The sequence below is a fragment of the Loxodonta africana genome, chromosome 1 (assembly GCF_030014295.1).
Source record: "Loxodonta africana isolate mLoxAfr1 chromosome 1, mLoxAfr1.hap2, whole genome shotgun sequence".
NCBI lineage: Eukaryota > Metazoa > Chordata > Mammalia > Proboscidea > Elephantidae > Loxodonta > Loxodonta africana.
Window position 1 is genome coordinate 48,535,990 of NC_087342.1, and position 27,588 is coordinate 48,563,577.

At 45.5% G+C, this 27,588-nt stretch overlaps 1 protein-coding gene across 1 annotated transcript in view; it reads right to left on the minus strand.

The window, feature by feature from the left end:
• Nucleotides 1–542: 542 nt before the first annotated feature.
• TXNDC5 (thioredoxin domain containing 5) overlaps nucleotides 543–27,588 on the minus strand; it is a 30,603-nt gene continuing 3,557 nt past the window's right edge. The window contains exons 2-10 of the mRNA XM_064280375.1: nucleotides 26,270–26,419; nucleotides 21,325–21,430; nucleotides 15,319–15,415; nucleotides 11,696–11,811; nucleotides 9,080–9,166; nucleotides 8,281–8,424; nucleotides 4,317–4,399; nucleotides 2,593–2,722; nucleotides 543–902 (exon numbers count right to left, since the gene is read on the minus strand). Coding sequence (XP_064136445.1) covers nucleotides 780–902; nucleotides 2,593–2,722; nucleotides 4,317–4,399; nucleotides 8,281–8,424; nucleotides 9,080–9,166; nucleotides 11,696–11,811; nucleotides 15,319–15,415; nucleotides 21,325–21,430; nucleotides 26,270–26,419 — 1,036 coding nt within the window. The 3' untranslated portion in view covers nucleotides 543–779. The remainder of the gene's footprint in view (nucleotides 903–2,592; nucleotides 2,723–4,316; nucleotides 4,400–8,280; nucleotides 8,425–9,079; nucleotides 9,167–11,695; nucleotides 11,812–15,318; nucleotides 15,416–21,324; nucleotides 21,431–26,269; nucleotides 26,420–27,588) is intronic.

Below are 27,588 nucleotides of genomic sequence, written 5' to 3' on the forward strand. Positions count from 1 at the left end.
TTTCCATGGCAGACTATCCCATTTTAAAGTCTACCTGGACTCCGTCTCTGTGGTAACGTAATTAACTGATGAAATCTTCCACCCCATGAGAAACAGACACAGGTATCCCTTGAACAATGATAACTAATGTGACAAAGAGACACACATGGAATTATGGCATCAGCATTACCTTAACTCAGGCACATGTCAACAGTACTGCTGCTGTCTGGTGGCTGACCTCTGCTGAGAAGAGGCAGCAACCCAGCAGTGGGCGAGCGTGAAGGGTATCTTCCAGACGTGTGGGTTTTTGTTTCCCAATCTGTTCCAAGCTACTGATCAACCTCTTTATTAATAAGCCAATCATGACCTTCAGGTCAGAGGAGCATCAATACTGCCACGGGCCACCTTTCCCATCCTCGTGGGCAGTTCAAAACTACGATGCTTTCGCCAAAATTGCTCTGGAGCCAAAAATACTATGGCAGTTGGATTTTCCTCAACTCTATTTTAGTCTCAAAGGAAACCATTTAAATTTCATCAAGAGAAGGTGAAAGAAAGGGGACGTATTGCCACTGAAAATATTTAGTTCGCACAGTGACCATGAGTTACACGTTTACTAGAGAGACTTAATAAAGAATCCTTATAGTGTGTTGGCTTGAAAAACACACACACAAAGAAGATACCACCAGTTTAGTACATTCAGCTTTCCAAAGAACCACCGTTGTGAAACCCGGCAACATCGGGATGATTTAACTCTTGTGCGCTGGGTAGAGGCGGCCAGGTGGCAACGTCCTGCTGGGCCCCTACAATTCATCTTTTGCCTGACGCAGGACAAAGTAGTGCAAAGACTCAAGGTCCCGACCACCACTGTGTTCACTGACTTTCTTTCCTGCTCGGAAAAGCAGCAATGTGGGGTAGCCTCGTACCTTAAAAAAAAAAAAAAAAAAATTGAAAATACACACAAATTTCTTCTTAAATAAATCCAGATAACCTCCTACAGCTGTAGCTGGGACATTTTCCGGTTAACTTTTGATGATGTATAAAAAAGTACCAAATAGATGAAAAATCAGAGCCTTGGGACTATGTATTCATTTTTGAGTCCAAAGCTACACTGAAGATTAGCGTCAAAGGAATGACTTTATCCCAGAGCAGTGCTTCTCAGTCTGGAATCTGCCCACTAATACCTGGGAGCTTGTTAAAATACCGATTCTCACTGAGCAGGTCAGGGTGGGCCTGAGAGTCTGCATTTCAGACAGGCTCCCGGGATATGCCCGTGCTGGTCTGGGTGCCATGTGGTGAGTGGCAGCAAGGTTCTAAAGGATCCACACTTTCAGCTGCACCCCACTTCTCTCTTTGGCTATCTTAAGACTTTGAAGGCATAAATAACTGTTTACTAGTGAAGGAGCCCTGGTGGCACAATGGTTAAGTGCTCAGCTACTGACCAAAAGGGTGGTTGAAACCCATCAGCCACTCTGAGGGAGAAAAGACCTGGCAACCTGATTTCATAAAGATTATAGCCTTGGAAACCCTATGGAGCAATAAGGCAGTTCTACTCTGTCCTATAGGGTCACCGTGAATAGGAATTGATGTCAATGGGTTTGGGTTTTTTTTTTTGGTCTACTGATAAGTAAACTATGTCTGTGCTCCATCTATCCTCTGAGGAGGCAGTACACTTTAACCCATCAGTTGCCATCAGGCATGCCTGAAACTCCTCTTTCTCTCCCAGTCTTTTCAGTTTACACTGTGCATTGGTAACATCTCATCAACACAAAACCAGCCGCCATCAAGTGGATTCCAACTCATAGCAGCCCCGTGTGTACCACAGTAGAGCTGTGCCCCATACGGTTTTCACTGGCTGTGACCTTTCTGAAGTAGATCACCAGGCTTTCTTCCAAGGTGCTTCTGGGTGGATTTGAACCACTAACCTTTCAGATAGTAGCCAATCACTTAACCATTTGTACCTCCTGGCCGCCAACGTGTTTAAGACGACAACACAAAAAGAAAAGTTACAATTCTTCTAGGCTACCCCACATGCTTGCAGACTGCTAACAGCCCTGACTAATGGCAACAGTTGAACAGCCCGAGCAGAGGCCTAGCTTGTGGGCATGGCTCCCGCAGAAGCTTATTTTCTAATACATCCCTAGCTTGTGGGCATGGCTCCCTCAGAAAGAAGCTTATGTTCTGATATGCTCTTCGATAGCCACTGTACTTTAGAAGGCTGGCTTTTGTCAGAAGACACCAGCCACTGGGATATTTATGATGAGGGCTACATGCCAGCTGGCTCTTCAGGCAATGAGCAGCACTGCCCATGTCAGAAGCACCCCATCCTCCATGCTCGGGGTGTCTACTACACAGCCCATACCCTGATGACAAGGGCTAAGTAAAGCCTGCTGAAAGGTATATACGAATTAATAACGGAGAAGAACAAAGCCTTTCCCTTGGGAGAGCATCTCTTTTGCCCCTCCAAAAAACAAAAATCTCAAAAGAAAACAAAAAACAGTTTGTTGAAAGGGTGAGGGCAGTGTGAATTATCTTGGTTGACTCCATGCCACAAATTACAGCGCCACCTGGGGCACTATAAACGTGCCACAAACGTGTTCATCTGTGTATACCTACCGAGTATCTGCTGCAGATACTCCGCTCAGCGGTGCAGTCGACTTCAGCTATCTTGACCACTGCCAAACCAGGAAATTCCTTTTTAGAGAGTTCCTCCCAAGTAGGAGCCAGATTCTTACAATGACCACACCTAGGAACACAACAGTGACAGTTTGTGACGTCTTGGGTCAAGCTCATTCACCTACATTTTACTGCCAAGCCAAGCCTTGCTTCTTCTGTACGAGCCAGTTAACAATTACCTAGAAATTTATAAAACATGGAATTCTCCCAGTGGGCACACACTAACTTTCCTTCCTCCTCCTTCTCTCCCTATTCCAAATAAGAAATTCAAAGACAATCCAAAGTAGACTTCTGGCTCACCTGCTAGAAGTAAGCTGATCTGGAAGCAAGTTTAAATTCTTGAGTCCAATTTCCATGATACGGTAAACTAAGCTCACTCGTTTATGAACGCACCATGAACATTTTTTAAAACACACTCCAAACATTTTTTAAAAGACAGCTGAATGCCATGCTATTTTCAATTAGATTGTTTATGCTCTCAGATTCTCAAAACAACTTCAAAGCTTCCTTTAAGTGTCACTGATTGGGTGTGAGCTTGGTGACCACTTACTAAGTTTTGTTCAAACCCTCCCTACTACCCATTGCTTGATTTCCTGTCCTTTTCTGACCCTCTCACCATTATATCAGCTGCTCCCCTTCAATAAAAGGAGATCTCTCTTCTTTCACACCTGAGCTAGACAGCTTAGGTTTTTAAAAAATGGAAAATATTAATTTCAAAAGCATTACCTACTAATATTTCTATTCTTTAAGACTAAAAACTGCACAACTCACACGAGTCGTGGGCTCATTCACTTTTTCTCTCTGTTGTTATGATTTCTGACAAATGCCTGTAACCAACTAAAGAGCAAAAATGACACACGGTGAGCTTACTCGTTCGTGTTGATGTAAAGACTCTAACACTGTCCTACACACCCCGCTTTTCCAAACAAACTGCTTTATTTGTGAAGACAGTCTTGTTCCCGTTTTACCGCTGAGGAAGCAGGTTCAAAGGAATGAAAGGCCACCCAATGTTACTGTTAGTTAACGGTAAGTCTGGGGACCCATCTCTCATTCCCTAGCTCCAAACCCACTGTCTCCACACACTGCAGGTCGGTTTGGTGTCAAGCTATCTGCCGCCATTTTACGCTCTGGATGCGGAAGACCATGGGGCAGGTGGTTCAAGTCTTTGAGCAACGTATTGAAAGCTGAGCTATACTGGGTTTCCCTAACGACATTATTTAAAAGAGACTAAGAAGAAAAGCTCTATCATCATGTTCATTCTTTAACCAAAAAAGCCATCAATTTGGAGACGTACAGATACCACCCAATGGATGTTTTGTATGGCCAGCATAATTCTCTCTCCATTTTAATGGCTTCTCAAAAGTAGATTGAACTTTTCTAAAATAAACAAATCTCATTCTCTCTAATTGTCTGTGAAAGCTACTGCCCTTTAACATACCTGAACACATGAGCAAAGTGATAGCGTCTCCTCTCTTCCAACAAGGCGACCTCCTCACACAGAGGCCTGCCCATCCCCGCCCCCTCCCCACCACTCACCTTCCCACCACCGTGGAAAACATAACATTTGCCCAACACTGAGTCTAGAGGGCTGGGTGGCGAGTTGAAAAACATCACGAGACTTAAATACAGGAGGACAAGGTAGTTTCTAATGAAGAGCTGCTTACCACGGGGCGTAGAACTTGATGAAGGTGATTCCCTCTGCGACAGTGTCATCAAAGTTACTTTCAGTGAGTGCCAGCACAGTGCCCTTTGGGGGAAGGAAAAGTTACAGTCAGACATACCAGGTACAGGACAGCAGGGCCATGCTTTGGAATGGCAGAAATAGACACCAATAATTTAACACAAAGCTGTCACACAGGTGCCAAGGTTCCACAAAAATGTCTGCACAACTCACATTTCACAAGCTGTACAAAAGGACAGGGTCACGGCTATTGAAGGGCAGAGTTCCTCACAGAAACCACGCTTCTGAGCCCACGGGCGCTGTGAGGGGGCAGGACAGCACATGGTGGGTGCAGCCATCCTATACATGACTGGATGGTAACTCCATGGCGAGACCTCAGCCCAGCACTCTGCCCCAGCCCACCGAGGTGGGTTCAGGTGCCGCGGGGTCACCCAGGGCCAAGGTGTGAAGCAGGCAGCTCTGGGGGCCTGGGCTGGGTCTGCACCTGCCAGGGTGGCAGTTCCAACCCCAACGTACTGGTCCAAACTGCCATCTGTTGGCACGCTGCTCCTCTCATTGCCCACCCCACTCCTGGGCTGTACATGGGACACATGTACCTGTTCTGTGCAACAGAGATGCCCAGTCACAAGAGCCATCACCCTTCTGTCATTGTGTCATACTTTGGTGGTTGAGTTGCTGTGATGCTGGAAGCTATGTCACTGGCATTTCAAATGCCAGCAGGGTCACCCATGATGGACAGGTTTCACCAGAGCTTCCAGACTAAGATGGACTAGGAAGAAAGGCCTGGCAATCTACTTCTGAAAATTAGCCCAATGAAAGCTCTCTGGATCATAACAAAATACTATCCAACTTGCTTGCTTCAGACCCATCATCGGGGGGATCACTCACTGAAGGAGAACATCACATTCAGTGAAGTAGAAGGCCAGCAAGGACGAGGGAGACCCTCAGTGAAATGGACTGGCACAACTGCTGGACTCATGCCAACATCATGAGGATGACGCAGGGCAGGGTGGTGTTTTGTTCTGTTGTACATGGGGTCGCCATGAGTGGGAGCCAACCTGATGGCAGCCCACAGCAACAGTCACAAAGGCACGGGCCATGATAGGTGTTTTACACACAGCAGGCTTCATTTCTAAATTCTCAGAGAAAACGTGGAAAGTGCTAGCGTTCTCAGAGCTGCTATGAGAATGTACACAGGACTGTGTGAAAGACCTAAAACTCACCACCCTCACCGGCACAGCTCTGCTTCCCCATGAAAGGTGCTTTCACAAATGTGTAGAGTCTAAGCTCTGTTTGGAGGGTTAGGGGAAAGGCACTACCAGGCAGTGTGCTTTTACAATGATTCCATCTTGATTATTACTGAAAAAATTGGGCCTATGTACACACTCAGCTGGCAATCGAAAGGCTGAAGTTTCAAATCCACCCAGAGACACCTAGGAAGAAAGTCCTGATGATCTATTTCTGAAAAACAAGCCACTGAAAACCCTACAGTGCACAGTTCTACTCTGATACACATGAGGTCACCTGGAGTTGGAGTGAACTTGAAGACAACTGTTACTGGTATTTCTCCAAAATAACTCTGTGATTCCCTCACGAGAGCAAGATTATGGATGACTGAGTGTGTGGCTGGCTGCTCTCCGGCTGCTCCACATGCGTGTGGCACCCATTAATGTATGTGAGAGTCGGGACGAGGCCCTTCCAGGCAGGCCATTGTGGAACACTACCATCTTTCTTGACATCCAGAAATATTATGCCTCACTCACTGAAAGACCCACTTAATGGTGGAAAACTTTAGTATAAATAGAAGCAGCTCTGGGTTTTGATGAAAATATTCATAGTATATAATTATACTCAATTTGGGATGACCTTTATAACCACCATGACACATACACTGCTCAACATATGTGGTCATAACTACAAAATCATGTGTTTACTTCTTAAACCAAAGCTTTGGCTTTTAGCGGACACCCAGGCCATCCCCAGCCTACAAGTGTCCAGCTGAGGCATGGGTCATGGGGGCGAGGAAGCCCAGTGCTGTTCCCACCCAGGGAGGATGGGGTCAGTGGCTCCATGGGATTTTCCAGTTCCAAACATGGCCCCGGGAGAGATGGTGCCGGTGAATCTCATCCTCTTGTCTAAATGTCGAGGGCTCACCACACACCTGGCCCCCTGCCCCCACCTCAGGGAACAAAGGCACACTGCCCCTTCCTCTGCCCCAATGTCCCTGTGTGCCAACTAAGAACCTGGACTATACTGTGGGAACTGAAGTGGTGACAGGAGCGTTCCGCTTTGGATCCACATGTTGATCAACAGGACTTAGGGCCGTCATGTAGAAAATCCAGGCATTGTTTTCCTGGGAAAACGCACTTTGATTCCCCTCAAATAATCTCACTCTCACCCGTGGCCTCAGCGTCAGTCAGCTTCTCTCTAAACTGTCCAGTGGACCAAAAAAAAAATCTCAAGTCCAGTGCCATCAGGTCGATTCGGACTCATGGTGACCCCATGTATTATGGAGGAGAACTGAGCTCCATAGGGTTTTCTTGGTTATATTCTTAACAGAAAGTTTGCCAGGGCTTTCTTCCAGAGCCTCTGAGTGGGTTTAAACCACCAACCTTTTGGTTAGCAGCCGACTGCAAACTGCCTGCTCCACCCAGACTCCTTTGCAGTGTCCCCTAGATATCCTTTCACAGCCCTGAGAGTCAGCACCTTGAAAACAGCTCATCACGCCCTCCCCTCCGGCCTGTCCCTTGTGCTTGGTACCACTGCCCCCATACATGCCACGACTCTGGTAGTCCCCCCAGCCTCTCCCTCACCTCCCTTCCCAGCTCATACCTGCGCCTCTCCTGGCTCCCTCCTCTGCACCCCATTCCCCAGGCCCACCTGCAGCACTGTCCTGAGTGGGGCAGCTGTTCCCGTGCACTCCCTCCACCCAGCGGGCCTGTCCCACCTGCCTACCCAGCAATCACCGCATCACCTCTCAGCCCCGCAGTGACACTTCCTGCTCATCTGCCCCCACCTCTCTCAAACAACCGTGACAGGCCTGCACGCACTTTTATCAAAGCCCCCAAACACACATACAGTATGTGTTTGAACTTGTCCCCCCTCCACAAGAGACAGGCAAGAAAATGGTTTTGCTTGCTTTTGTTTCCTGATAGCCTAGTACAGTGCCTGAAACATAACAAGTGCTTGATAAATGCAGAATGAATGACTCTAAAACCTTTGCTATGTCCAAAGGAATGACTAACCTCCAATATGGTAGAGTTGTCAGATAAATAGCCTACAGTGGGTTGCTTCTCAGGGCCATGGCACAAGCCCTCTCTGCTGCAGCTCTTTCAGGGGGCATACCAGAGTGTTCAAGTAAAATGTCAGAGCAGGTCATGGCAGCAGCCACCATTTCACAGCAAATGCCCTCAAACACAGTCCTTCCCCAAAATTAATGCATCAAAAAGGGAGAATTCTCTAGAGATTCTGACACCAAATACTGCTTTCAGGATTTGTCTCACACCTATTTCAGGGGTTTAAAGGAGAAGCTTTGGTTTATGCTGACCCTTACAAGCATGTAAAAGTAGTTGAACAGAACGTTTCGTGTTGACTCATCAATGTAGCCAATTACTCTTTAAAACCAGTGGCCATCGAGTTGGCTCCGACTCACGGTGACCCCATGTACGCCAGAGGAGAACTGTGTTCCACAGGGTTTTCAGTGGCTGTTTTTTCAGAAGTAGATCACAAGGCCTTTCTTCCAAGGTGCCTCTGGGTGGACTCAAACCTCCAACCTTTTGGTGAGCAGCCAAGTGCACTGAGCATCTGCACCACCCAGAGACTCCTGAATTATTCTTAACAGTCCCCGAGTTGTCATTTTGTCCAAAGTGTTTGAGGAGAGTGCCATCGGGGTAGGGGAATGGGGGAGCTAGACCACTGCTCCGATCCTATCTGGGACAGGCGCTCACCTTGTCTTCAGCAGACTCCACAGCCAGCTCCGGGGCCTCAGAAGGCTCAACGGTCTCCGCGGCCACCCTCTCTGGGCTCTGCAGCTGGGACTCCACATACTCTCTCAGTGACTCCAAGTCCCTCTTTCCTTTGTACTGATCAATCTGCCACACAAACATGCTGCTGGTTAGAACACACAAGTGCTCTGAGTCACTTAAACCTTACCTTAGCCTCCCACTCACCCACTGGACACCCACGAGAGGTCTTAGCCACTGTCGTGCTCGTTTGTACAATATTTAAATGCCCAAATTTAAATAGTAAAGCATAAATTATGCACCGAATGCTTTAGCTTTGGTGAGGGGATTTTACAGCCTTTCCCTCTCAGAGTTAGGAGTCAGTAGAGTCCAGGGTTTGTACTTACTCGAGAGCCTTCAGCCCACTGTGATATCCTGAGAAGCTCAACAACAGCCCAGAGAGTGAAGCCTCAGAGAAGCAGGAAGGAAACTCACCATGACCAAGAGTTCACAGCCACAAAGGCCTGGATGACGTGTGCTCATGGTCAAGGCATAGTTGCCTTATAGCTGGAGATTCTGGTTAGTCTAGCGATAACCCAAGCCAATAAGAATGTTTTAAAATAGCATAACAACTGACAGTTTTGACTTCTCAACTGCCCAAATCTTTTCAATTAGAAAAAGTACACTTTGCTCCAAGCCAGTGCCCGACCAGCGATCTTGGCAATTCGCTGCACCCACTCAACAACTCAGGCCATTTCATTAAGGAAGAATAATTCTGTCTCAGTACCATGATCTGAAACCTCACCTTCCTGCCATTTCGGAACCAAAGGAGAGTCGGGTAGCCTCGGACTTGGTTTCCAGAACAAAGTTCGTAGTGCTGTGTACAATCAACCTAAAGACAAAGTAACGTCAAGTTCACAGTCACTTCCTTCAAATATCTTCTTGCTAAATTGACTGTTGCATACTTGATACTTAAAAAAAAATTCAATTCTGTAGCATTTCTGCTAGCAAGCTGCAGTTTTTGGAGACTTTTCCTAAAACCAAAAAAAAAAGAAAGAAAAAAAACCAAACCCATTGCCGTCGAGTCGATTCCGACTCATAAGTGACCCTACAGGACAGAGTAGAATTGCCTCGTAGGGTTTCCAAGGAGTGGCTGGTATATTCAGACTGCTGATCTCTATGGTTAGCAGTCTGAGCACTAAGCCACTGTGCCACCAGGGCTCCACTTTTCCTAAAGGATACCTCAGCCAAGGGAGCCAGATGATGAGATTTAACTCAGAGACGTGATTTATTTTAGCTTAGTTAAAAATGCCAACTTTCAGGAGGCCATAATTTAACCTGAGCAGTAGTAGGTGGAGAAAACAAGCCTGCTTAACTTCTGGGGAGGGGCAAGGTGTGGCCTGGCGAGGTGTGCCACGTGGACACTGGCAGCATGTTCAAACGTATGGGATTGGAAACCCAGGAGGAGCAAGGAGTCAACTTTACATAGGAGCCTTTGGCATATAATGAAGGTAAATAAAAACTGAAAACACATCAAATGAAGATTACAAGTTGTCCTTCATTCTATAAGCTTGATTTATCAACTACCAGAGCTCTTCAAATTTTTTATTTTATTTAAATCTTAAAAAAATTCTGCTTGCTCAACATTTTCACGAAACATTTTCTCCTAAAGGACTTCTTTCTGATTTTCTACTGGGACTAAAGAACCCCTGGTGGTGTACTGGTTAAGCACTCGGCCGCTAACTGAAAAGTTGGTGGTACAAACTCACCAGCTGCTCCGTGGGAGAAAGAGCTGGTAATCTGCTCCCATAAAGATTACAGCCTAGAAAACCCAATACTCTGTCCTATAGGGTTTCTATGAGTCAGAACCGACTCAACAGCAATGGGGTTACTGGCATTAAAATTAGCTAAACAGGACTATACGCCAACAAGCAGAGTAAAAGTACTATTTTAACAGATAAGACTGAAGTCTGGAAGCAAACAAAGTGTGAAACTGAGACACAGGAAGTCTCAACCCAAGGTCTGTGGAGGGTGACAAGCACTCTGAAGGGTCCAGCCTAACCCAGTCCCATAAACGTCCAGAGGAGGAAGCACCATAGAACAGCAAGTTAGGCTGTGTCTGCTCATGCCTGGTTCTGTCAAGAGCTTCTACTAACACAAACTAAAAAAATCAGTGATCTCCTATACGAATTCAGAAAATAATTTAAAATGAAGATACAAAGAATGATTAAGTTAGATGGCAAGATTATTCTATAGTTACTTCTACGAAACATTCAATAAATATAAAAACCATAATCATAACATATAATTAGAACATGTTCAACAGGCAGCAGTGAAGAATCCATGTAACTAACAGCAAAAATAACCACACAGTTTATCAAGCATTTGATCCATGCCAAGCACTGTACTAGGAGACTGAGGCATGGAGAGCTGGCCCAGGTCTATCTGACTCCCAGGTCTATACTTTTAATGCTCCCACCATGCTGAGTCCAAACCAGTGTTACCATTGAATTGATTTCAACTCATGGCAAGCCCATATGTGTCCGAGTAGAATTGTGCTACATAGGGTTTTCAACGGCAGGTTTTTCAGAAGTAGATCTCCAGGCCTTTCTTCCGAGGTGCCTCTAGGGGGACTTGAACCTCTAACCTTTTGGTTAGGAGCTGAGAGTGTTAACCATTTGTACCACCCAGCAAGTCCACCACGCTGGGTAGATCATCTTATTAAGTACAGTTCCTGGACACATATCATTACCTCTGCATACAAATCAGCCCCGTACAAAGTCAAAAACAGAGATTTGTATGAAAGGAAATCTATGTAGGAATGTCAGTGGTGCGAGAGGATGGACAAGATTAAAAGTACTCAATGATCTGGAGGGACACCGGAGCCTCCTCGGGGCATTTCCAGAATACCCAGTTACACAGAAGCTGCTGGACTTGCTTCTGGCTTCTCTATCTAAGCAGGAAAAGTTGGGAAGAATTTCAGGCAGTGGTGCTCGCAGCGGCTCACCAACAAAAAGGGTCTTTTGCAGGCCTGTGTGAGTGTAAAGCCAAGGGTCCTCCAGGAAAGAACTACTGGGTGAGATCAAATGTGGATGGTCTCCAAGCATGTAGAGTGAATATTCTCTAAGGCTCTGCCCCAGGTCTTTGCAGAAAGGACTGTGGTGCTGCCAATTCAGAATTGGCCATCTCTTCAAAATAAACAAAGCAGCCAAGGCCATAATTTATCAAGATGCTGTGGAAAAGCCAGGAAACCCAAAACTAGGCTGCCATCTGCGAAGGTGAGATGAATTATCAAGTGGCACGCTAAATGGAATTAATAAATCAAGTCTGTGGCTTTGCTAACAGAATGAATAACAGGCCACTCTGCTAATTAATCCAGCCAAAGGCGTCCATTTCCAGCTTAATAAGAGCTTTCACTTACCTTGCCAATCTTGACAGTTTCGGAATGTTCAAGGCCCAGAGCCAGCTGTTCCCAGGTCGGAGCCAGAGCTTTGCAGTGACCACACCACGGAGCAAAGAACTTGATAAAGTGGTCGCCTTCAAGGAGCGCCAAGGCAGGGAAGGGGGAAAAAAATGGTAATTTACATCAGACCTCATCGGAAATTTAATTCAAGCATTAGAACTTTGTTCTCTTGCTTAGCCAATGTCAGTTCACCATGAACCCTTTAAATGCTAAAAAGTGACTCTCCATCAAATATGTTTGCATATATAAGTCTTATCAGTGGTTACTGGGGCGGGAGGGAGGCGGAGAAGGGAGCCATTGTTTAAGAAGCAGGGAGTTTATGGTGATGAAAATGTAGCCATGATTATGGGTGATGGCTGCACAACCCGACTGATATAACTGATATCACTAAAGTGTACACATGAAAAACGTTGAATTGGCAAATGTTGTATGGTATATATCCCTATAACACACACACACACAAGTCTGCATCCATGAGTTCATAATGATAGAACAAAAGACATCTGTCATCTTTCAAAGACAATGGAGAACGAGTGATTATTTTGAAAACGAGCAATAAACGGGAGAACAGGCATTTCTCCTGCCTTCCCTGTGTGAACTACTCCAGGAATAACCACGTGATAGGTAAGGGTGAGTTCTCCCCGTTAAAAACAAAGAAGGAATGCTTCAGTTAGAACATCTGCGTTTTGCAACCCCAAGGAAGCACCAAGGAGGGGAAGATATAGGCCATGTGAAGATCACCAAAGAACCAAGGAAGGGAAGCTGAAGGAGACAAGGACCTCTCCCCACAGCCAACGAGAAAGCCTTCCTCCAGAGCTGGCCCCCTGAATTCAGACTTCTAGCCTCCTAAACTGTGAGGAAATAAATTTCTGTTCATCAAAGCTGCCCACTTGTGATATTTCTGTTATAGCAGCACCAAGAGACTAAAACAGAATTACTGGTTAGAGGCAGTGATTATCCATGGCTGCTAACATCACAAAGAGAAACAATCACAGACTATCTGCCACCAACAGGCATGAAGTCTTGACCCAGCCCCCAAAATTCAGAGTGCAGCTGATCATGTCCCTAGGTCCCATTACCCATTTTTGGGAGACAGAGAAATCCCGGAAGCGTGTTAAACCACACCAGGGGAATATAGTCAGCACGACCCAGAGCGCAGGAGATCTACACAGCAAACAACCTGCTTCCTCAGCAAATAAAATACAAGGATGACAAGAGACACTGAGTGAACATGCAGATTACAAGAAATTTAAAACAGATATTAAAAAAAAGGCCAAAGGTGAACTAAACGCTAGTGCCTCAGAACGCAGTCTTGAGTGACAAAACCATAACGGGGGGCAAGGACGGGGCTTCCATAAATTCAGGCAAGTGGTTACCGGGGAGGCAGGCTGAGATTTGGCTGGTACACGAGGAGGACTTAGGGGTGAGTGGCGGAGTTTTAGTTCTTGAACAGGACAATGGTTACAGGGTGATCGCTTTATACCAATTCACTAAGCTGTACATTTGCTTTCTGGATCTGTGTGGTATTTTCCAATAAAATGGGTTAAAAAAAATGAAATATCACCCTCTTGGCTAGGAAAAAAAAACCCTCCCCAAATCATTATTTGGACATTGAAGATTTTTAGCTAGGCGGTTCTGCTTTGACCAGCTGAGAGCCTAAAGATGTCAGGATGAGAGAAAACTCAAAGTGGGTTATGGGCAAGGGAGAAAAAAATCACTGAATGTTTAAATGTGGCTCGGCCTCCAAGCAGGAGGACTTTGCCACCTCACCATGGCAACAAAGAGTTTGAGGGGAATGGTCACAAACTTGCTTAAAAACAGTTAACCTGTCTGCAGGGCTGCAACACATCTGTGCACACAGTTTCTGTCTGTAAGTGCGTGCAGTAAGGGAGAAAGCTGGCCTGAACCGCAAGATGGAGACAGGCTCTCCAGGAACCGGATGGGAGGACAGACCAGAAGCCACCACGGCGGACAGGGAGCGCCCATAGCTTTCTGAGGAATGCTGCAGCAAGAGACCCTTCCGAGAGCAGCGCAATGGAACATCTACACAACACTGTCCTTTATCAAGGGGCACGGTCTACAGGAGGGTGACTCTGGTAGCATATCCCCGGGTGGGCCTGTTATGGACTGAACTGTGTGCCCCCAAATATATGCTGTAAATCCTAACCCCTATGCTGTAGTTGGAAACCCTGGTGGTGCAGCGGTTAAGTGCTACTGCCGCTTACCAAAAGGACAACAGTTCAAATCTACCCAGTGCTCCTTGGAAACTCCGTGGTGCAGTTCTACTCTGTCCCGTAGGGTCAGGAATCAACTCCATGGCAATGGGTTTTTTTTTTAAACCTGTGGTTAGAATTCCTTTTGGAAATGAGTTTCCTTTGTTATGTTAATGAGACCATATGAGTGTAGGGTATGTCTTAAATCAGTTTCTTTTGAGATAATAAAAAGAGCAGGTTAAGCAAGCAAGCAGAGGTAGAGGAAGACAATATATGCCAGGCCACATGAGATCTCCAAGGAAACAGGAAACGGAAGCTGAAAAGTGACAAGGACCTTCTTCACCCAGAGCTAACAGAGAGAAAGCCTTCCCCTAGAATTAGTACCCTGAATTCAGACTCTTAATCTCCTAAACTGTGGGAAAATAAACTTCTGTTTATTGAAGCCCCCACATGTGGTATTTCTGTTACAGCAGCACTAGGTGACTAAGACAGAGCCCAAGCCAGTCTCACCTTAAAGTGAGCCCCTCCATGGGAAAACACTGAGCTCCCATGGGCTGAGCTTGGTTACAGACTAAACACTGTCCTTTGAAAAAAACGGGGAAAGGTTGACAACAACACAGTAAGTTATTTTCGGCAATAAGTGAGGTGTGGGGAGGGGTTTCCACTCCCAGCAGGCATGCAGTGCTGAGGCCAGATACAATGAGAAGTTCTTTCTCACAGCTTTCAGCCCAGCCTTTAGGAGGATCTCTCTCCACGGCAGCGCTTGAGAATGGAAGTCAGCAAGACCCCAGTTTGCTTTCCAGTCAGTCATTGTTGAGCCAACTTTTGGAAAACACATTTATGTGGAAGAAGGAAAACTCATCAACCATTCACGTTAGAAACAGTGCATAAACCTTGTTTAAAATACGGCATGTGGGATGGAAAGATATTTAAGTGTAAAGAATGTCTAATTTGATTCACATGGAATAAGGGTCCATTATATTCTGTTTAAACAGGTCTGAGAGCTTTCGTTTTCACCTCAGGTTAATAAGCACAGGATAGATACTAACATTAAGTGAACACTTGGTTACGCAAGGAGGTGCTGTCCGGCCGGGTACAAACTCAGTGTGCCCACCCATGATTTGTGAGCTTCACATGTAAGCTTAGAGTCAAAGTGGGCATTTCTGGAAGAGCAGAGAATAAAAAGAGACATCATTTCTACGAGAAGCATTTAACAATGAAGAGAGAAGCCCCTGTTGTTGCTACCGATGCAGCTGTCTGTGAGCCCTCGAGCGGCAAGAAGAAACACTGAGCGAATTGAGGAGGTTGGGTCAGGACTGCGTGAGGACCAGATCCTGCCACAGGTGTCCACAGCAATCGCCAGCATACCTTGGGCGATGTGCAGCTCAAAGTTGTTCGCTGAGAGCTCATACAGGCCCTGCTTCGGCTCAGGGGCTCTGGGCGGCTCTACTTCTGGCTCTGGTGTCTAACAGAAAGAAACAAAACGGCAGTCACTGAGTTTGTCTGTGAACCAGTAACCATTTGCCAGCAAGTCGACTCCAACTCACGGCAACCGAGGGTGTGTTAAGAGTAGAACTGTGCTCCACAGGGTTTTCAGTGGCTGATTTTCAGAAGTGGATCGCCAGGCCTTTCTTTCGAGGTGCCTCTGGGTGGACTCAAACTGCCATGTTTTTTGTTAAGTGGTGCAAACAGTTAATACGCTTGACTGCTAACTGAAAGGCTGGAGGTTCAAATCCACCCAGAAGTACCTCGAAAGAAAGGCTTGGCCATCTACTTCCAAAAAATCAGTCATTGAAAACCCTGCGGAGCACAGCTCTACTCTGACACACATGGGGTCACTATGAGTTGTAATCGACTCTTTGGCAACCGGTTTCTTATCTGTGAGGACACAGTAAATGCCATCGAGGAGGTGACCTGTGTCTGCCTGAAGCCAACTGCAGATACCTGCTCCCCCCACCCCGCTGCCCCGACCACCTTGGGACATGTGTGATGCTGTCCCTGCTTTGAAACATTCTTTGGGGTTTCACAGGAAAAAATAAAATTCCTGATGAACATACTCTGAAGAGATGAGTGCTTAAAGACACAAAGGTAGCAAAAGGGGCGAACCCGAGAATGAGAAAGCACCAGGAAGGGGTGGCCTGGCTGTCCGTTATTCACACAGATGATAAGAAGAGCTGTGAGAGAAGGTCAAAAGCTGATAAAAGACAAAAGCAGGCGATGAGAAGGGAAACCCAGAGGAACGAAAGGCGACAGAGGAAACCACAGGGCAAGCACAAGCTCTGCTTTTAGGAAAATACAATTCACACGACTCAGATCAGGTCAAGAAAGCACGCCAAGGCGGTGAGTGACTTTTAAAAGGTGCTTCTGGGAGTACCTGACCATTACTCACTGTAACAGCTGTACGGTCACACCAGTATTGCTGTTGTTATGCTGCCATTGAGTCAGCCCCTGTCTCATGGTAACCCCACACACGACAGGATCAGGCTTATGTGAGCTACAGGGTTTTCACTGGCTGATTTTTGGAAGTAGATTGCCAGGCCTTTCTTCCGAGTCCATTTTAGTCTGGAAGCTCCACTGAAATCTGTTCAGCATCACAGCATCCTTTAAGCCTCCAATGACAAATGGATGGTGGCTGAACATTAGGTGCACTGGCTGGGAATTGAACCCGGGTCTCCTGCACAGCAGATAAGAACTCTAACATTGACCCACCACTGCCCCCCAGCCTGGTACTACATAATTCTAAATGACTCTCCTTTTGAGTTCAGTATAGCTGGGGGCCCCAACCAAAGTGATCCAGAGGTGAAGAAAAGATCACTGAATAGCCGTTTTTGTTGCAGACAGATAGGTACATATTCCTCAATTTTTACCTGGTGATTCATACTCCTGTTAAAAAGAATCCCCAAGACCATGGTCTCAAGGAACACCTAGCTCAGTTGGCATAACATAGTTTATAAAGAAAATGTTCTACATTCCACTTTGGTGAGTAGCGTCTGGGGTCTTAAAAGCCTGTGAGCAGCCATCTAAGATACTCCACTGGTCTCACCCCTTCAGGGGCAAAGAAGAATGAAGATAACTAAAGATACAAGGAAAAGATTAATCCAAAGGACTAATGGACCTCATCTACCACGGCCTCCACCTGACTGAGTCCAGTACAACTAGATGGTACCAGGGTACCACCACTGACTGCTCTGACAGGGATCACAATAGAGAGTCCTGGACAGAGCTGAAGACAAACGTAGAACAAAATTCTAACTAAAAAAGAAAAACCAGACTTGCTGGCCTGACAAAGACTGGAGAAATCCTGAGAGTACAGCCCCCAGACATCCTTTCAGCTCTGCAATGAAGTTAATCCTGAGGTTCACCCTTCATCCAAAGATTAGACAGGCCCATGGAACAAAACGAGACCAAAGGGGGCACACCAGCCCTGGGGCAAGGACTAGAAGGCAGGAGGGGACAGGAAAGCTGGTAAAAGGGAACCCAAGGTCGAGAAGGGAGAGTGCTGACATGTCGTGGGTTGTTAACCAATGTCATAAAAAATATGTGTACCGTTTAATGAAAAACTAGTTTGTTCTGTAACCCTTCATCTAAAGTGCAATAAAAAAGAAAGATCTCCAAGTTAAGTTGCTGAGGCTTCAAAAGTGCTAGCAGCTGAACGTCATGCAAGGTTGTAAAGCACCACAAAGCTTTCCTTTCTGCTGCTAGCTGGTCAGACGTTTCACAGTGCTCATTCCCCACACAAAAGAATGCCCATGAGCACAACAGCCTAGGGTACAGTCAGCGAGTTCACACAAGGTGAAAGGAGACGCTGCATTTCACTCTACAAGACGTTCAGGTGGCTTTCAGTGTTAAACTGTTCACTGTGGGGCCGACTGGGGTGCCATGCTTCCGTGTGCCTTGGCACATACCAGAGAGGTGCCCCATCATGGGAACAACACAGCATGTGACAGAGAAGTGCACACTCGCTCCCCACTGGTGGCAAAGCAAATTGGTATATTCTTAAGAAAGTAATGTGGCAATATTCATTAAGTGTTATAAAAATGGTCTTGCTTTGCAATTTATGTCTGGGAATATATTCTAAAGAAATCATTCAAAAGAAGACAAAACCTCCTTTGCAAAGGCAAACATATTCCTTGTAGTATTACCAGTGATAACTGACAGAAGAATAGTTGAATTACAGCAAATCCACACGATAATACAAAATATAATCAATACAAAGACTACATAGCTCTAATAGAAAATCGTTAACGAGATGAAATGTGTTCGTATTTACAGTTAAATTGTTTATAAAAAATAGCAAAGCAAACATGAAAATATAAAAATTGGGGTAAAATATGCTTATATTCTTATTTTCTGAAATGTTAGGTTTTCTTTAAGCCTTTAATATTGCCATTAGCACTTGGAAAAAATCTTAGTGTATTCTGCCTAAATATAAAAATTCATATATTAACTTATTTAGGTGTAAAAACAGATGAAAAACTTTTTAAAAAAGTTTTTGCTCATATCTAAGATATAACTATCAGTCTCTTCTCGTCTGGAGCAAAAGAGAAAAAAGGAAGCCGAAGACTCAGAGAAGAAACTAGGACTAGCAGACTACATGAACCACAGCCTCATCTACCCTGAGACCAGAAGAACTAGATGGTGCCCAGCTACCACTACCAACCATCTTCATCAGGGCCAAATAGATGGGTCCTAATAGAAGGGGAAAAAACTGTGGAACAGAACTCAAATTCTGAACAAGTCCAGACTTAATGGATGGGTTGAGACTAGAAGACTCCCTAGGCCTAGACTAGAGACTATAGCCCCGAGATACTCCATAAACCTTGGAATGGAACTACCCCTGTGGCCAACTTTTAGCTAAATAACAGATGGGTTCATAAAGTATATTATGAGTGAGTACTGAGTACCTTTAAAAAAAAATCATCTCTATGAGGCCAATGGTTAACAATTACTCTAAAGCAAAGATGAAAGGGTAAGGGGACAGGGAAACCAGATGACTGAAAATGAAAGATCCAGAATGGAATTAATGAGGATGTTTGCACACTGTGAAAATGTAACCAATGTCATTGAACATTTTGTGTAGTAATTATTAAATGGAACCTAATATGCTGTGTAAACTCTCAACAAAAACACAATAAAATATATATTTTTAAAGTATTTGCTTAAAATAAAAAGCTAAATTCAAATTGAAAAGAATTTTCTGTTGGCAATATAAAGTTTGCATATTTGAACTTTTCCACAATAAGGCACATTACCTCAGCTAAAAGTCTTACAAAGAAAAGCATCAAAAATAGACTTCTAATTTTTAATTTTTATACGGTGGTACAAACAGCTAACATGCTTGGCTGCTAACATGCTTGGTTGGAGTTCCAGTCACCCAAAGGTGCCACAGAAGAAAGGCCTGGTGATCTACGTGCACTGAAAACGCCATGGTGCACACTTCTACTCTGACACACAGGGTCACCATGAATCGGAGTCCCCTTGGTTTTAATTTTTATGGTCATGGTTTCTGACAACCATGAGACATTAAATGTGACTATGGCGAGTCAGGTAACTGGGGTCTGGGCAGCAGTGGGGGGTTCCCCATGCCATTCCTCTCTACACCAAGGAGACAGGGCACTTCTCTCAACAGCCTCTGCTGAGCTGAGGCTCGGCCCCACGTCAGCCAGCCACTTCCTCTGAATGCAAGTTCTTCCATGAGAAGAAATATTTCTGCCACCCTCACATCGCCTGCTGGTTTCTTAAATACAGTCAACATGGAAGACCAGCTGCTTTGGTGAATTAATCTGTAATACATTTTAAAGTTAATTTGAAGAGTTTATTTGAGCCTATTAACTCTGTTTTTAAATCCATTTCCTCCCATCCAATCATCCCCTTCCCCCTAAAAATAGTATTTTTTTTACAAAGAGGCAATTTCTAGTTTAAATGTACACAAAAGTTGCACCTGCTCCTCCAGCTTTCTTGCTGTGACTACGCAGCTGAGAAAGATGCAAATTAACTGAGAGTTTCGTGATTTTCCCTGCTACCTAAAATTAGATTAAGTCTCTGGTCAAAACTATTTTTCACTATGCACCATTACAGAGATTTTGAAATACAAGGTACAGCAGCACTCACAAACTAGCTGGATTTCTGATTAGCTGCGACTTCCACAAAGAACAGGAGAGAGAGCTGAAGAGCCCAACAGACGTCTCGGAAAAATGACACCACAGGCAGCGCACACCAAAAAGACTGCATCGCTCCCGACCATCAACGACATTCAAAGCAATGAATTCTTACGAGACACAACAAAGCAGTCTCGGTTAACTATTTACATTAAAATGACAGCAGAGACGTCTAACTTTTCATCAGAAATGTACTGCAGGTACACAGCCACCTTTCTGGTACTGCACCAGCAAAACACCACCAGCCCTCAAGTCCAACTCGGGCCCCAGGGGCCTTTTCACTCTGAGCACCGAGCCAAAATCACCACAAAGGGACATTTAATGGTTTATAAAAAAACTTAAGACTCCCAACGTTATAAATTTTTCTTAGCATGTAATATTCTACATATAACATATAACATTCTACATATAACATGCAACTATGATGTCTTTAAAAAATATTCCAGAAATCCTTCTGTTTCCACAGCTACCTGGTGGTATAGACTGAATTGTGCACCGCCCCCGTCTGTCTGTCCTATAGGGTCACTATGAATTGGAATTGACTCAACGGTAACGGGTTTGGATTTTTTTTTTTTGTTTAAAGCCCGCTCAGGCCTGTGGCCTGAGGACAGAGAAGAGAAGATTCACACGATGGGTACATCTGCTGAGAGTGAGACCATGAGAAGCTGCTGCGGGTGGTGGCGGGCACTAGTCCACGGGAACAGGGGAGGAGGTGCCGGAGTCTTCACGGACTGGATATTCTGGCCTAGGGCTGCCTGGACCCCAGGCGGCCAAGAGGCAACTTCTGATGCTACGCAATTATTGCCAGTTGTCTTACAGTGAGAATGGTGTAGGAGTTACACTAGAAAACAAAAAGTGTGTATCTATTGGACACATACAGGAATATTTACAAATGCCATCTCCCGAGGGCTGACTTGGCTGCTAAACAAAGCAGGTGGCAGGGACAAGACAAAACCCAGCTGCCAGCAGGTGATCAGTAAAGCCAGGTGATGGGTACATGGGGTTCTTTAGACTCTTCTCTCTATTGCATGCATGTGTGAACACTTCCATAATAAACAAGTTTTTTAAAGTTAATCTTAAAATATCAATGAGTTCTAAGCAAGGAAAATGTTGCTTTAAAATGGCAGCCTTCATTCTTCCCCTACACTGGCCTCGCCCAGGTTGTTATGACCCAAACATCAGAAGGAATACACTGCTTCCTGAGCGCTCAGCTCACCGCGGGCTCCTCATTCAGGGTCTGCAGCATCCAGGTCTCCAGCGCCTGGAAGTCCCGGGGGCCCTGGTACTTCACAGCTTCTTGGCCAGGCCTGAAAAACTTTAAGCTGAAAGAGCAATGAAACATTAGACAGAGCAAAGTTTTAAAGCACTTCAAACTGCTTTGAGTTGAGAGCATTATCTTATCAGGAAGCAAACTCGTGTAACGAAACAACCAGAAAATGAGGTATAAATGGGCTACAGCCACTCTCTGATGAAACTGGAAAAGGAAACAAAAATAACATTCTGGAAGATGATACAACGTTCTGCAAGACCATACAATTGCTTAGTATTATAATGATTAACAGTTTCTGATTTTATACAAGAAAAATAAAACTGAAGTGAAAATGTCAAACCTAATGCTATGAATTAACTCCAAGCTGCAAACATTCATTTCTCATTTGCAGAACTTTCAAGCCTTTTCCCCACTATGTATTTTTCTTATCCTTTCCAAGTTTAAATAGCTTGTTTTCTTGGTTTTTTTTTTAAGTTAAAAATGTAGTAGATATATCGTTGTTTTACAATAAATTCCGTTTTAGGCTACTTTATCAGGTACTAAACTTTATCTAAGTGTGAACATCCAGTAACTGTAAGGATGCAACTTCCCACCATTTGCTGCCCTACAGAGAAGGAGTCTTTTCTCTACAGACATCGGTCTCGAGAGAAACCGCAGAGGGACTACAGGACCGGTTCCTTCAGCAGTGAGCAATACATCAAGACAGGAAGAAATTAATATTGCCAGCTCCTGGACCATCCCATCGATAATGGAAAAAGAGGCTCTACATAAACTTAATAGGTGTCAGGGGTGGGAAAAAAAGTAACTACCATCTTCTGGCCAGCCAACTCATCCAAAACAGCCCTACCATCCCTTCCACAGCATTTATGTGGATTTTGTTAGTAGATGCCAAACGCAGTAACAGAGTTACAAGAAGCCAGGAGCTGCACCAACTAGAACTTCAGGTTTGAATGGCTGACAACCGCAGACTCCCCAAAGGCGTCACAGTGAAGCGTCACAGAGACCCAAGACAACCCATATGGGCATGTAGGCCTTTGGCAGAGCATTCAGCAGTGTGATGGGGCATAGGTGAGGTCCTTGACCTATCGCCCACGAAGGATATCCCCCTGGTTCCTCATAGCTTATACTTTGATACTCATAACAAAAAGTCAAAATCTAACTAGATTTCTGGTAGTTTAGGAAGTTTAACATTTTAAGCACCCCAAAGTACATCCTTACCCATTCTGGGGACCTCCTGGAGCTCTGGGAATACCTGTGACCCCCATAAACCCAAACCAAACCCACTGCCACTGAGTCAATTCCAACTCACAGTGACCCTGTAGGACAGAGAAGAACTGCCCCATAGGGTTTCCTAGGCTGTCATCTTTACAGAAGCAGACTGCCACATCTTTCTCCCTTGAAGCTGCTGGTGGTTTCAAACCACTGACCTTTTGATTAGGAGCTGAGCACTTAACCACGCACCACCAGTGTGATAGGGAACTAGAAGATGCTCACTGGACTTCTCCTGTTTCCCAAGCCCCTTCCTTCCACCAAAGGGCTTCAAGATGGAAAACAGGTGCATTATTAAAGTCCCTGAAAGGACCATAGGTACTCAAACAAAGTCCCCATTTCTTTGCTGAAGTTAAAATACAATAAAACCTAACTGGTGATTTTTCTAATTTGGTGTGCACTGAGCAAAACAAAAAGAAACAAACAAACTCTTTTTGCTTTTGGACTGAAAATCTTTCTAGCTTGCCCAAGTCTGAGATTCTTCTTCAACAAGCTTACGGAGCTTTGAGACAGAGTTGGGCTCCACCTGAGCCGGCCAGACCATCTGGCCTGTCCAGGTAATCTGACTTTACTTTCCACTGTGGGCAGGCATCAAGGGGTGCTGAAGGCCAGGCCACTGGGTCCAAGTCTGAGCAGAGCCCCGGTCTTCTCTGCTACTACCAACCTCTACGTGGGCACTGTTTGCTTCTCTGGTAATCTGTTTCTCTCTTTCAGAGGGACTGCACGACAGAAAATCCCCACCTCCATGTCACTCCGGAAAACAGCGAGCTGACTGGCTGTGTAAGTTCTACTGCTCTAGACAGCTTCCCTCCTTCAGGCCTGTCCCCCTTCATGATTTCCCATATGTAATGATTTTTAGTCTCTGGGTGGTGTAAACAGGTAAGCACTCAGTTATCAACTGACAGGTTGGCAGTTCCAATCCACCCAGAGGCACCTCAAAGAAAGGCCTGGCAATCTCATTCCAAAAGGTCAGAGGCATGAAAACCCTATGGAGCACAGTTCTACTCTGACACACATGGGGATGCCATGAGTTGGAACTGACTTGAATTTTGCTTTTTTGTTGTTGTTGTTTGAATGATTCTTTCCTAGCTCAACATGAAGATCTCAAAATATTTCCTTGAGGACAGCCAGCCATCCATAGGGGCCACGAGAACCCAAACCCCCTCCCTCTCCAACTCTTTACTCCTGATAAAGGGGCTGATGGAAGGATGACTTAAAAGCTAATATACTGACACAAACCCAAGACATCTACATGCATTGTCTAAGCCAGACCTGACAATGCCTCTATCCAATGGGCACTGCTCTAGGGGCAATAAAAGCTCACATGGGCCAATCTATGAGTGCCTGACTCAGTGTGACACAGCACACTCCACCTCCTGCTTTCTGTGAACAAACCTGTGCCCGGGCACTTCTGCAGGGCTGCAATGCTCACTGAGGTTCACTACAGTGCGAGCTCGGTGCATGGTTTACTCGGGGAGACCAGATCTCTGAAGTAAAAATCAGGACATGTGATCCCACACGGACCTTTTATGTTAGTGAGCAGCCCCTATGGAGTGACTGTTGCTGCAGCCAGATAACCCTCACAGCCGGGCCCAGACCGAGCCCTTTACTTCCCTCTGGAGTCCCAGGACACATGTCCCTCTTGGCCTGAGGACACCACCGTTGCCTGTGGTGTCAGCCACAGAGCCACAGATGGTCATCTGCTTGAGAGTAGACATCATGGCCAAGTCAGGTGGGTTGCCCCTGTATCCTGAAAATGACAGCTCCCCATAGATAACCATTTATCTCATCATCCTGGCCCTACCACTTACCAGCTCCTTATTTGGCGATCCTTGACCCAAGCCAAATTTATTTTAAGGGCAGATCCCAAAAAGATAGTGAGTGCCTTGAGGCAGATACATTTAGTTGGGGATTTCTACTGACCTGACTTGATGTAGACTTGACAACATGCCACTTAGATTAGCAAGAAGTCACCAAAGACCACAAGTTCCAGAGTCCCTGATGGAAGGATGGGGCAAACTCTGACATTTATTGGGTGTGCTCAGCAATTGTCTGGTTGTCTCATTGAACCCTTCTCACAGTGTACTGTGGGGGTATCATCATCCCTGTTTTCTACTTAGAGATTCAACAATGTGGACAGAGCTACATGACGAGTCCACGATAGTACATGGCAGAGCTAGGATTTAAACCATGGCTTCGAGGTCCAACCCCAGGTTCCTCCCACTTTTCCATGCTGCCTCTCAAGTTTGAAGATAAGCTCTAGTTTTATACTTAACTGAAAAAACCAGTTGCTGATTCCAACTCATGGTGACCTCATGTGTGTCACTGAAACTGTGCTCCCTAGGGTTTTCAATGGCTGATTTTTCAGAAACAGATCAACAGGCCTTTCTCCCAAGGCACCTTGGGGTAGACTCAAACCTTCAATGACTTTCGGTTAGCAGCCAAGCAGTAAACAGTTTATACCATCCAGGGACTCCATACTCAGCTGAATGCCCTCTATATTACTCAACTAAGTAATGAATGATAGAGAACTGACTTCACTCATTTAGGGAGTTATAGTAGCCAGCCTCCTCACTTTGGTCTGCAAACAGCACCTCCTCTCCAGGACTCTCCATGTGGTCTGAATGGGGCTACCATCTTCCTACAAGATCCTGCCTCCCTGGCCACAGTGACTATTCCTGGAATCACCACTTCACCCAAGCTGGACCACTCAGGGGAGGGCACAGTGCTTCCCTGGGGACAAACAGATGCAGGTCTCAAAGCTGTGAAGGCACTGTGCAGTTAGCGCAGTACAAACAGGCCCCCAAACTCCTCAGGGCTTCCTCTACACCCTTCTAATTAATTCTCTAATAAGCCAATTTCAAGCTCTGGTTTCTTACAACCAAAGAAGCTGTTTAACTGTCAAGGAAGTAGGTAGTATGGCCTGTCAGAACTGCTGCACTCTGGTTTGTCACCTGCCTTTTCAACAGAGGAGTTCCTCGGCGGTGCAAACAGTCAACGCACTCAGCTGCTAACGGTAAGGTTGGAGGTTCAGGTCTACCCAGAGGTGCCGCAGAAGAAAGGCCTGGTAATTTACTTCCAAAAAATCAGCCATTGAAAACCCTGCGCAGCACACCTCTATTCTGACACACATGGGGTCATGATGATTCAGAAATGACAGCAAGTGGTTTCCAACAGAAATGGCTCTTTCGATCATCACCGGGGGAATTAACTCTAGGAAGGAATTTAAGAACAATGGAGTTACCGAAAATTCACTCCAAAGTTTGTGTTCACTGTGCAAAATGTATTTGTGAACATACGTCGTGGCAGGACCTCCTGGAGACCCCATGTTTGTTCTGCAAGCACATTCTCTTATAAACAGGAAATCCCAACACTGAGGAGTTGAAGGCTTTTTCCAAACAAAGTACAAAAAGGCATCTAAAATAGACACCATGTTAAATATAATCTTTCCCTAACAACATGGACTGCCTGCTTAAATTTAGTATCTCCTAACTCCTCGGAACTACAAAGGAAGTTGCCAAAAGTTTAACTGGGACTGTTTTTGGCCCAATGTAGCTGGCAAAGTGACAGGGAAAAACCTGAACTCCATTTGAAGCAGGCACCCTTCCCATGTCCCACTCACGTGGGGTATCCTCGGACCCCCTGGGCGGAGCACACATCTGAGTTAGCCGTGCAGTCCACTTTCGCCACATAGACCTTGGCGTCTTCCATGCTGTTGTACTTGTCCCCCAGATCATTCCACGTCGGCTGCAGCCGCTGGCAGTGTCCACACCTGGAAGAAGAGTCACAGGCATACTGAGTGCCCATTCGCTCCAGCGTTTCTATAGGGCACTGGGGCTCTCCCACCCTCTCTTTACACTGCAGACACAACTACTACAGGACCCGCCACCCCCTGCCTAACCTCCCCAGAGCCCCAGCATTCTTCTCAGCATTCAGTTCAAACTTAGCACGTAGGTCTTCCTTGGTCGGCCCTGCAGACCTCCACACCCGAGCTCACCCCTGGCCCTTTGCAGCCCACCCCTCAGCCATTCCACAGTGCTTGCATTTTCTGATGGTCTTGCTCTGGGCCTCTGTCCATCTTCTTTCTTGGTCACTTCCTCCCTGACCTCCACCTGGCTAGTTTCTATTTGCCCTTCAGGTTCAGTTTGGGTGTCACTTCCTCTAAGAGGTCTGCCCTGAGTCCCCAGGCTGAGCTTGGCCCCGCTCTTGTCTCTACTCTTCTGGAAGCTCCCCTCTCCCCTGTTACTGAGGTGGCTTGGTGTGTCTGACTGTAACTTCTCCTTTATTATGTCAAGTCCTCTCTACTAAACAACCAAACACCCCCGACTACAGGCGACCTCAAAATTAAACTATTTCTGCATTTTTTCCAATACCCAGCCAAACCAGTGCCATGGAAAGCTAAAAAAACACTTCTAGCTATCCAAACTTCTACAGTTAATACAATCAAATGTCTGTAATATTACTGCATAAATTTGGCTATATAAACTACTTAAAAATCATCTATCATTCACATATGTTCATTTACAAGTCCTGCTTTTTTCCACACTTCACATTTCATGATGGTACCAGCAGTTTTTCTGCCACTAGATCAACTTTTGGAGTCCAGAGCTGCTCACTATCTTTAATTGTCTCGGCTGTTGGCGGTGCCATACATGCATGTCACATGAGCCCACACTGGACACTTTACCCAAGCTTTAAGAACACACTCACAGCGCATTATTGCAACTGGGTGTTTCGCTCATCTGGTCATGTGTATTCATGGTGCCTACAAGGTAATACTTGCTACAGTGCTCCATAACATGCTCCTTAAAAGGCTTGCTTACCAGACACCCAACACTTGTAACTTGTCAAGTTCTTCCTTTAAAATAATTTCTAAATAAAAGCTGTGTTCAATCTCTTTGCCTCTTTACATTTCTGACAGATGGTCTCCATGATAAGCAT